This window comes from Ambystoma mexicanum, chromosome 1q, assembly GCF_040938575.1.
Source record: "Ambystoma mexicanum isolate Mex_15411 chromosome 1q, UKY_AmexF1_1, whole genome shotgun sequence".
Taxonomy (NCBI): domain Eukaryota; kingdom Metazoa; phylum Chordata; class Amphibia; order Caudata; family Ambystomatidae; genus Ambystoma; species Ambystoma mexicanum.
In genome coordinates, this window is record NC_090922.1 from 1376930285 (window position 1) to 1376942458 (window position 12174).

A 12174-nucleotide genomic window follows, 5' to 3' on the forward strand; every position below is an offset into this window, starting at 1 on the left:
CCGGAAACAAACAATTAACAACTTACTGCAGAAACGACAGTTAACAATTCACTGCAAAAATACAACCTGGTTCATTCTTTGTATATGCACCGACACATTTCCCCGCCTATGGTGCAGGGTCCATAATAAAGTCTCGGAACCTCTGGGGAAGTCGTCGTCCGGCCCTGCTCGGGTATCGTGGTGCAGCGTCACCAGGAGCTTCCGACGTCTCGTGATCTGCCGTTGGGGTAGCGTCCTCCATCCCTGTCTCTGCCCCTTGTTCCGGGACCTCTTCTGCTGTTGTCTCATCTCCAGCGGCCCTGATGCGCTTGAAAAGCGACACATTTCTGGTGACCGTTCCTCTGGTATTGGCTGCGGTGACCATAGTACCTTTCACATGTGTTACACCCAGTGGTTGGGTCTCGTAAATTGTCGACAGTTTTCCTTCTGCTCTTCTGTTCCGCACCAACACGGTATCTCCAACTGCAATCTGTTTTTCCGGCAGTCTTCTCTGCGCTGTTTCATTCTCGTTTCTCCAGAACCTTTCTAGTAGTACTTGGTCATTGTCGATCACTCCTGGTTGTCTCCCCTCTGATTCAGGTATGAGTCCTCTTGGGATCCTCTTGAAAAGTGCCTCCGCAGGGGCTATTCCAGTCCATCAATGAGGTATTGTGCGATACTCCCGGAGAAAGTCGAACAAGTTCCGTCGAAGATCTTCACCTCCATTTTCGGATATGCGAAACACCTTGTTTAGTGTGCGCATGAACCGCTCTACTTCTCGATTGGCTCTTGGCCATAGTGGGGTGACTTTTCGGTGTTTTATCCCTCTCTCTTCGCAGTATCGAGCAAACGATTGTCCTTGAAAAGGTGACCCATTGTCAGAACATAACTCGATGGGGAAACCGTGGGTAGCAAATATCTTGTCCATGGCCAGGGTGGTGTGGTCGGTGGCTTGGGACTCGACCAGCTCCACCTCTGGATATCGGGACCATTGGTCAGTTACCACTAGGAAATGTAGTCCTCTTCCGGTAGAGCCAAAATCAGCATGTACTGTCCCCCATGGTAACTCACTCCTTGCCATGGTCTGAATCGGTGGTCCCTTCTCCGCCGGGCTCGTGGCTTGGCAAGGGATGCATGCCCTCACAAACTCTTCCACTCTCTTCTCCAATTCGGGGAACCAGACTTTGAGTCTGAGGCGTGACTTCATTCTGGTCATCCCCTGGTGTCCGTTGAGTGCCAGCTGAAGGACCTTCGGCACAACTGACCTGGGGATCACAATTCGGTGCCCTCTCAGAAGGAGACCATCGGCAGACACTGACAGTTCATGTCGTGCACCCCAGAGCAATTGCAAGTCTCTTTGCGTTCCTGCATTTCTCCTGGCATTGTTCAGAAGGAGCTCCCGCCATGGAGCTCCCGCCATGCTCCCGAGGCTATCGCACCCTTGACTCTCAGAAATGCCTCATCCGAGTTCGATTCGTTGGCAATTTCTTGCCTTGTCGAGGCAATGGGAAGCGCAGACTCGACGACCATGTGAATGATGTCCACACAATTTGCAACCTCCGTAGTGTCTCTGGGTCGTCCAGCACCGGGGTGACGAGACAAATAGTCTGCAGGATTGTGCGTACCCGGGCGGTATACAAGCTTCACCCCGTACTCCATGAGGGATAGCATCCACCTCTCTATCCGAGGTGGCAGTTTGGAAGATGCGTCTGCCAGAATGGGAATTAGGGGCTTGTGGTCCGTCACCACTACAACAGGCTTCCCTAGGATGTATAGTCTAAAATGTTTGCAGCCCCATAGTATTGCGAGGGCTTCGCGTTCAATTTGAGAATATCTTCTCTCAAGTGCCTTCTGTAAGTGCCTTGCTGGCGTATGCAACTGGTCGCATGGATCCCTGTTGATCCGCCTGCACGAGAACCGCCCCGAGTCCCACGGGACTGGCATCCACTATAATTTCAGACTCCCTGGACAGGTTGAAATATGCCATGGTATCCTGTTCAGACAGAGCATCTTTGATGGCCGTGAATGCTCTCTGTTCCTTTCCAGCCCACGTCTATGCTACCTCATTCCTAGTGAGTGCTCTCAGGGGTTCAGAAAGGGACGCCAAATCTCGAATAAACCGTCCACAGTAGTTTATCATCCCTAAAAAACTGCGGACCTCTGCCGGGGACGTGGGAGGGGACGCCTCTCGAATGTCTCTCACCTTCTCAGGATCTGGGGATATGCCTCCCGCATGGAAGACAAATCCAAAAAACTCTAGGCTGTCCTTTAAGAATTCGCACTTTTCTTTGTGCAGCGTCAGCCGAGGCTGTGGAGTCTGTGAAAAGTGTTTTCCAGCCGCTTGATATGTTCTGCTTCGGATTTGGCAAAGACTAAGATATCGTCTGACATGTTTATTACTCCCTTTAGTCCGGACAGAGCCCCCCTGATCGCATTTTGGAAGATTTCTGCCGCCGAGGATATTCCAAAACTGAGTCTTTTATATCGATAGAGTCCTTCGTGTGTTGTAAAAGTCGTAATATATCTAGACTCCGGGTGAAGCTCCAACTGGTGGTAACCCGCTCTCAGGTCTAGTTTCGAAAATAATTACGCACCCTGACGTTCTCCAACAATGTCGTCCAGAGTGGGAGTGAGATGACGTTCTCTTTTTATGGCCATATTAGGAAGTCTCATGTCTACGCAAATGCATACAGCCCCAGGCTGTTTGGGCTTTGGGGCCACTACAATTGGGGAGACCCACGGGGTGGGCCCTTCCACCTTTTCAATGATATCTCGTTCTACTAAGTCTTGCAGCTCCTTTTCCACCTGAGCCCTCAGATGAAACGGTATGCGACGATGTTTCAGCGCCATTGGTCTGACTGACTCATCAATGTGGAGCCTTATTGGCTCAGCCTTCAGTTTCCCTATGCCCCTGAAGAGTCCCTCAAAGCGTGCCAGCAGCCTGTCCAGATCCGTATGATATACAGCAAACATGAAATGAACCAGGTCTAGTGCTTCAGATGCTGCGCAGCTTAAAAGAGAGTGCGGACTTACACCCGTTACAAAAAACCTCGCTTTGATGCTGTTCTGGCCATGGGTCACTGGGGCCACGAATACCCCTTGGATGGGTAGGGGAGTGTCCTCACCAAAAGTGTATATCTGAGCCTTGGAGGGCGACAGGGTTGGTGGGCCTGTCAGTGCATTGTAATGTCTGTCCGCCAGTACGCAAACTGAAGCTCCCGTGTTGATGAGGACTGGAGTGGGAATCTCTCCAATGTCTACAGTACATATGGGTCTTTGTCGAGTTCCAGGGCCATTTGCGATGCTGGAAATGAAGAAAATGTCTTCCTCCTCTTCTTCCTCTTCTTCGGCAATGTGTAGGTCGTGCACGTCCTGTTCAAGGGACGATATGCCTCTCACCGTGCGAGTGCCACCTCTACCGGCCCTCTCGGGTCCTCTGCTTGCTGCCACGGGCATGGCGGCCCTACACATCCTAGCATAATGCCCAGGTATCCCACACCTGCCGCATGTTCGTGATTTGGCTGAACATTCACCTCTGTGTGGGAGGTCATATCCACAATAGGAGCACGACTGAGGGGTGCCTGATGTCGTGGGTCCTTCTACCCTCTTCGGTGTCCATCTGGCCTTCCCAGGTGCGAAACTTCCGACTGCAAGTGCCTCCTCCTCGTTCTTGGGATGCGTGGCTGCGTCCATTTTCGATCCTCTGGCCTCCGCCAGCTCATACGCTCTTCCCATGTCCAGGATCTGCCGGAGGGTCAGCCCTGGTTCCCTCAGGACTTGCATCCTAAGTTTTCCTGAGCAGCATCCTTGCAGCAATTGGTTGCGGACCATTTCCTCTTCGTTGACCCACCTGCAGGAGCTCGCTAGGTGTCTCAAACGGGCACAAAACTGGTCCAATGACTCTTCGCTCCATTGTTTTTCTGCCCCCATGATAAACCTGTCGAAGTCAACATTCGCTAAGGGTAGGAAGTGATCCCGCAGTGCTTGTTTGACAGCGTCATACGTTGCCACTGGAATGTCGAGGGAGTCGTATATTTTCTGGACTTCAGTGCCTGCGGAGTACATCATGATGGCGATCTTTGCCTCGTCTTCTGTCTCACCAGAGGCTCTGAACATCATTTCCAGTCTTTTTACCCATATGAGCCATTTTGGGCCAGGTTTCGATGGAGGCCCCGTGGTGTCAAATTCAGGCATGGGAGCCAGAGTGGGGCGCACTCTGCGTGGTATTGGGGCAACAGCACCCTCATCATCTGTTTCTTCACCCCTCACGATAGGTACTCACAGTATTGTCTTTGCAGGTTGATTGGTGATCCGACTCCCAACTGTGACAGAGTCTTCCTGTTGGCTCTTCTGTCACTTCTTGTGTCACAGCCCTGCACCAGCTGGGCTGTGGAGTGTCCAAAAATTTCTGCAACTGCTTGCAACGAGCAGATGGCGCACGAGCACCCGAAGCGGGCCGCAACCACTGCGTATGTCGTAGTGAACGAGCACTCAAAATGGCCGCCGGCTGTTAGAGCGGGTCCGCGTCTGCGGAGTCGTGTTCCGTTTCGCCGACGTCGTCGGAAAAACGGGAAGAACAGCTCCGATCCCGCCTCATCGCCAATTTTGTATTGTGCGTGGTCGGCCGATGGCCGTCACACATGCATGCAACCACACGCACCCATGCATGCAGAGAACACACGCCGGAGACGTGTGATGGCCCCGGTCTCTGGCGCGAACTGCCGGGCACCGCCTTTATTACTATAACGCGCATGCGTGAGCTCCGTAGAGGCTCGCGCATGCGTACCTCATGTACGCAGTACACAACAGGGGTGTTGGAAGAAGCTAATTAGACTAGTGTTACAGAAGGGGAGACAAATGGGAGCCAGGGATGGTGAGAAATGGTAGAATGAGAGAGGGTAGGAGCAATGTGAGAGCTGGATAGGGCTGGTGATAGGGGCAGCAGGGGAGGGTTGGCAATATGCGATAGCTGGGGCAGGTAGGAGTGATGGGAGAGGTTCAGTTGTATGTGGAAGATGGGGAGGGTATGAGTAATGGACAGCTGTAAAGATTCAGTGATATTGGATAGCTGTCAAGGGTAGGAGAATTGGGGGTGATGGAGAGGATCAGTGACATGGGGTAGCTCTGGAGGGTAGTAGTATAGGCAAGATAGAAAGGGTGGATGAGAGGGTATACATGTGTCGTCCTCCTAAAAGGTCTCCATGGGCAGGACAAACAGGGAATTAATAGCATTTTCAACCTAATAGAGAAATGGATGCTGGATAACTATCTAGCCCTTAACAGAAAAAAGACTGAACTTCTGATTGTTGAAAGCCCACACTCCTTGCACAAACTGAATCAGACATATTGTTCATTTAAACTAGGCGATGATATAATTTCTCCCATGCCTAAAACCAAAGTCTTGGGAGTTACCCTCGATCAGACATTATCAATGAAAGCACATGTAATCGCTGTTGTTTCAGCATCGATTTATTATGTTAAGCTTCTATCACATCTTATGCCCCTTATTACTCAGGCAAGTACTGAAACTATCGCTCGGGCCATAATAGGGCCCAAGATAGACTACTGTTGAAGCCTTCCCTTGGGTGTCAGCAAGCAAGACTTACACAAGCTCCAGGTAATGCAGTATTGGGCAGTCAGAGTTGTCCTAGGCCTCTCCCGGCGTGATCACGTATCGGAGGCCAGGCACGCTCTTCACTTGTTACCCATTGAAGCTAGGATCAAATTTAGGGTTCTTGTCATCACCTTTAAATGTTGAATACAACTGATGCCACCATATTTGCAGACATCTATTAATGCTAATGTCAACAAAAGAGCATTAAGGTCCTGTACTCAAAACTAACTTGTTCAACCAAGATGCAGAACATCAAAAGCAGAGAATGGTGCCTTTCTTCCTAACAGCGCCTAAACTCTGGAACCAACTGCCGGATAATAGGCAAAGTCAAAGCTCCTTACAAGTCTTTTAGAGAGATCTGATGACGCTGTTATTCACCTAAGAAAGGAAGGATATTCTATCCAACGCCACCTCTGTCTTTAGCCTAGGTTTCAGGTCGAACCACGAACCATTTATCCACTTATTTGTTTTATGTTTGTTAGTCCCTCCTGTCCTCGCCTTTATTCCTGAGGGTCCATAGTGCACATTACAAATGTTGTAATCTAATGTAATGTAATAAACGGGAGAGCTGAAGGAAGAGGGAGAAATTAGAATCCTGGAATAATAACAAATCACAAGAAAGAAAAGGAATCGCAAGATATGGATAATTTCGGAAGATTTTGAGTGAAACAAGCGTAAAATTCTCGAAGCAAATGACATTAGACAGGAGCAAAATCAAGGAGTGAGAATGATGGGAGAATTGGCAGATGTGATAGCTGTTAGAGTTGGAGGGAAATATAAATATATGCCTTATGAACAGCCACCAATATTTGTATATCTGTAATTGCTTTTTTATCATGCCAGCCTCCAGCCTCTAAATGCTGAAATGGGAATCAAACACATGCTGCTCAGAGGTTTATTGTTTCTAAGACAGTGCGTTTCCTCTAACCTTTCCTCCCAGAGAAATTTTGCTGAGCACCTTGTGATCATTAACACTTTTTTTGTTATTTGCCCATACACATGGCATATAAACTAGTGCAAATTAAGGGGTGCAGGAAGAGTTGAGCTATGTGCCACACAGGACAGTTTCTCAAGATTTAGAGTACAGCTTTTGCAGCACAGTATGTTATTTGATATATTATTTTAGATGTTGGTATATAACATAGCAAATATTGATTGTGAAACAAACACCCATATTCCATAATTATCCACCAAAGAAGGATTTTCCGTTTTCCATGTTATTGTGAGTGGCTCCAACAAAAGTTTACTTCCAAATGTTGGTCTACATTGTCTGACAGTTGACCTCCAAATGTGGATTTACTAGTCCTCATCAAAGTCAATATTCAATATCTAAATGTTGATCATTTCCAAAGTTAAACCTGTATTTTGCTTAATTTTATTTTAATTGGTCATTTCTTCCCTGCCCCCACACTTACCCACCTTTGCAGACCTCCCTTTGTCTAGCCAGGCTCCTTTTCTGCCCACCTCTAACCCTTAAGCCTAAAACTAATCATATTCCATATATTGATTGACTTTGAATATGGGAATACTTGACAATCTTTGGCCTATATTAGGCACACAAGTGGCCTTCTGACATATTGTCTTAATATGGACTAAAAGTCTTCATATCCACAAACAGAATCGGAGGCAGATTTCTTTTGAACCTTAACAAATAATTTTATCTGATGAAAGAGCATTTTCTTTCACTAAATTGTTTTTCTTTATGATTATGTTGAAACACAATTAATTGTAGGTCTTTACATTTAATGAACGTTCTTCAACGTAATCACTCCCTTAAAAGATGACAAGATGCTGTCCGCATGCAAAACGTATCATCAACCAATGTATGGATTATGAGTTTTAACTGGAAAATCTTTGATACTGGAAAAAGCACTGTGTAAAAGCTCAGAAATCCATGAAAAGGAATGAAGGAACTTACATGTATGGCCTCACTACTGCTCTGGTAATGATCAACACAAGTGATAATGTATATACCTTTTAGTTTTAAAATATGACCGAACTGGTTGGGATTGTATGGCATGGGCTACATAGGAAAATGTATCCCAGGCTTCACCTTTTTTGGACCCAATGCTGTAACTATCCCAGGCCATTCAAACCTGTAACTAGGAGGTATTTTAGAACAGGATGTGTTTATAATGCCTTTTATTTTTACCATTTCCACCTATACTGCAATGAGGCTTTGATGTTATATTAGTAGACATGCAACAGTACATGTCAGGTCAAATGTGTTGTTGTCTATGAAGCGAGTTTGATTTTGTTCAGACATTTCTAAATGCAGTTCAAATTGTATTGTTTCACCAACCACCATATGGAAAGATAAGCTCACATCATACGACAATGCCTTTGTATTTTTTCAGGTGGTGTTTGCTTTGAACCAAACATTACTTCAACATGAAAGTCTTAGAGCTGGCAGCTTCCAGGCCCCCTACACAACTGAAGACCTCATCAAGCATTATAACTGCGGGGACCTTAATGCTGTGATATTCAACCATGACACATCTCAGGTAAGGACATGGACCATAAAAAGAGAGAAATGTACACTATGGTAAGGAGAAATTGAATTTTGGATGAATATGTCTCTTTGTTCTTTTCAACTCTGGTCATAGTTTCCACGTGGTACAGCAAACTATGGCAATCAATGATGCACACGGGGGCTGTGCTCTCCACAGGGCCCGGTGCATTACACTAAGACAGAGTGATGGCAGAGTCAGCTTCTTTGTCAGAGTCTTTTTAAGGAATGCCTGTCCTAATACTACCATCTTGGCCCCTGCCGCACCATACCTACATTTGGAAAAGAGCCAGGAACTCCCCTATTGTATAATGCAATCTGTGACAACACCCCCAAAGCAGGGGTCCCAGCAGTTCCCTTGAAGGGCCCTTTCTTCATCCAAAAGAGAAATATGGTATTTGCTTTGAATGTGTGCCACTCCTGGGTGACACACATTCAACATCTTCCCCAAGTCCTATTTGCCAGGGCATATGCTGGGTTAATTCACATGTGTGCATGTGCACACACCTACATTAATGATGGAATCCCAGCTTCTCAATGCTAGCATGAAACAGAGCACGTTTCACTTAATAGAAAGAGGCCCTGTAGCTAAGTGGCCCCTTCTGTAATACCAAAGCGCATTACCGACAGGGCAAACATTACAATGAGTCCATTGCCCCAGAGACACACTTTAGGGATTACATTCCCAAATGTGCTTCCACTAATACTCACACACACATGATGTCTTTGAATTATGGGAAAGTGATGCCCCCTTTAATCTATTTCTTAAACCTGCCGGACACTTCTTCATGCAAAGTATAATGATTGGTGTTGCAGGTTCTGCATCTTGAATTTTGTCAGAGGACGCCCATGAGCCCTCACCATTGATTCTATGGGTTAAGGCTGATGGGGTTTGAAGAGTCATATGTTGCAGAACACTCATGAAGACCAACATGGGCACCTTTAATGATATCAACCTCATGCATACATAACAACAGAAGAGTAGAAACTTTGGACAGTCATTGGTTGTGAAAGATGGCACCCCATGAAATGTAGAATAAAAACAATGCAAATGACTAAAATAATCACTGCACCTCTTTGCAAGTAAAATAAGGTTTATTATGTGTAAAAAAAGGTTATCAGATGGTTCCATAGAAACAAACTGACATGGAGCTCAAGACGTTACACCTGATATAGTTGAAAAAACACAAAATAACATTACTACGCATAATAATGGGTACAACATAATCCCACCACTCTCTTTGGCTACCGCCTATAGAACCTGCTAATTCCCCCCTATAGACCCATGCTAGATCTCCCCTGCCCCCATTCCCCTAGACATGTGGCCACTACATCGTCATCATGGGAAAACTCAATGGTGCAATTGATGGGTTGTTATCGATAAGCTCGTAAATTTGGTACCTTCACGTGATGTGCACCCTCAGGTTCCAGACGCGATCAAAGAACCTTGGTGAGGCCAACTGTGCTTTCGATAAGACAATGGGCTTCCCAGATGCCCTGGCACAGAAGCTGCACCCCTAACCTTGTACAAAATGTATTGGGAGCCCCTCTGCTCCTTCTGTCCCAAATCACAAGACATTCCAGACACAGCTCCCCCCTTATTTCTTCTCTACCCCAGTTGCCCAGGGATGACGTGAGCAGGGCATTGCTCTTGAGTCTGAAGTTCGAGGATTTGTTTGCTTAATTTGTGTGTCTAGGTGTAATAAATATGGGGTGTCTGCCCTGATGTGAGGGTAGTAGTGTTCTAAGTCTTTGCCTGTTACCACAGTCTTGTGCCCTATTCACATGGATTTGTCCTTCAAAGGTCACAGCCCTTCCTGCTCTTCTATCAACTGGCATTCCGTTCCCATTGCATTCATTCCCTGCAGCTGGATACAATAAGTGCTTATCTGCGCACCATGGGTGCCTCTGACCTCGGCTTCTCTTCTGGCTGACGGGAAAGTGGATTTGTGCTTGTAGCTGAAATAACAGAGCTGCAGCTCCACACCAAGGCCTGTGTTCACTTCTGTTCATCGTGTACCAGGCCTGCCATCTTAAATGGCATCACGTCTGCCAAGTTAACACACCAACCTCGCTGTTACCACACTACCTTGCTGAATCCATCTTCTGCTTATTTCCATCCTTTCAACACATCACGCTATACTGCGTCATTACAATAAATCAACGAAACACCAGGTCTATACTACTGCCCTATCTATAACCTCTGCAACTGCAAAATGAATACATTGATTGCTCTTTCTGTGTTGTTATATGTGTGTATCTAACATGTGTTAGACCTAACTAATACAATGGGCCTCATTACACGGTAGGCGGTAAGATACCGCCTTTACCGGCATGGTGCTAACAACGTGTCCGTGTAGGCGAGAGGCCGCTAATTGCATGCCATTACGAGTATGCGGGCACGAGCTTAGTGCCATGCCGGTAAATACCCCGTAAAGACCCTTAGCGGCACCTATGAAAGCGCTGATAGCACTTCCGACCTCCTGCAACATGGCATTAGCGGTGACCGCTATTAGCGGTCACCGTAAATAAGCAGAACTGGAAGTAGCGTCATCGCACAAGAACGGGAAAGAGCATGGCGACCATCTTTAAAAACACAATCCATTGCATCCTCTGCCCCCAGGACCTGCATCCACACCAGTGTCATACAAAATCAACCAAGACCCCCTGACAATGCCCAAGGCAATCAAAAAAGGAGCGGAGCGGCTGCGGAAGCAGCGATTCACCAATGAGGAGCTCATCATGCTCACTGGGATGCTTGCCGCCAACGCGGAGGTGGTGTTCGCAAATGACATGCGGCGTGTCACCCTAATAAAGAAAAAGGCAATCTGGGCAGAGGTGGCCCACAAAGTTAGTGCGGTGGGCACCACCACCCGCACTGTGAAAGATTGCAGGAAGCGGTGGGACAATCTCCGCCTCCGTGTACGCAGCATCCTGGCTGCCAATCGGTACCTGGCCATGGCCACAGGAGGCGGTGGAGGATCCCCTATCAAACTGATGGAGTGGGAGGAGACCTGCGCGAGCACCATAGGTGTGGAAACTATAGAGGAAGTCGGCGAAATGGAGCGTGGTGCGCCCACATCGTCAGATGGAGGTGAGTGTCCACATAAAACACTGCACTGTGAAAGATGAGGTATCCCCCCAAATCTGAGACCTAAATCACAATTGGATGTTGCCACAAACATACATGTACGCAACCCTGCCCATGTGAGGGTCACATCCCAACACACACACATGCATGCATCACCACAGACACGTGCCACCCAGACCCATGCATGAATGACCCACCCAACAGTCCTACGACCTGTATGCCCACAAATGGAGTACAAATGCATAGAACAGCATGATGAATAACATCTGCATGAAGCACGTTGACCTATCACCAATGCCATCCCCCTCTTTGTACCCCACAGGCTCACAGACTGACAGCGATGAGCAGGACACTGCAACACAGGCTCCCCCCACCAAGAAACAACCCAGGGGAAAGGAGGCAGGCAACATTGCAAGCACATCGAGGGGCACAGGGAGGAGTGCACTCCCGCAGAGGGCCAAACACAGCAAACCACCCACGTCACCAAGCCGTGAACCCATGGCAGAAATGATTACAGCACCCACTCCAGTGATCCCCCAATGCACAAACCATCCATGGAAGGGCCACTGTCTGCTGCCAACAGTTCCGTTGGCGAGGCAGCAGCCACAGCACCGCTGTCCGATGTGGAGGACACTTGTGACTTGACCATGCAGGAGCACACCCCCAGCAATCAAAAGAACCAAGCTCACGCCCCACATCACAATCCAGCAGCCATGCCGAGTCTGGCAATGAAATGGTGGCAGGGTGCTGGAGTCCACCGGTGTCCTCACCTGATGCTGGACCCATCGAACAAGGTGCGGCACCCACCCCACGAGCAACACACAGTGGCCATGACATGGCCATCATCAGACAGCGGCAGGAGGAGATAACAGCGCTGGTTGGCCAGCATGTCGATGAGGCAGCACGTTTGAGGGAGGAGTGCAGGGAGAATGCAAGGGAGATCAGACAGGGCATGGAAGCCTGCACCAACAGGCTCTGCGA

The 12174-nt window shown here is 47.9% G+C and overlaps 1 protein-coding gene across 2 annotated transcripts in view; it reads left to right on the forward strand.

Annotated features, from left to right (window-relative positions):
• The window catches only part of TRABD2B (TraB domain containing 2B), a 1121778-nt gene that overhangs the window by 656201 nt on the left and 453403 nt on the right, over positions 1 to 12174 (forward strand). For both annotated transcript variants that reach the window (XM_069642238.1, XM_069642239.1), the window contains exon 3: positions 7951 to 8097. In XM_069642238.1, coding sequence (XP_069498339.1) covers positions 7951 to 8097 — 147 coding nt within the window. The remainder of the gene's footprint in view (positions 1 to 7950; positions 8098 to 12174) is intronic.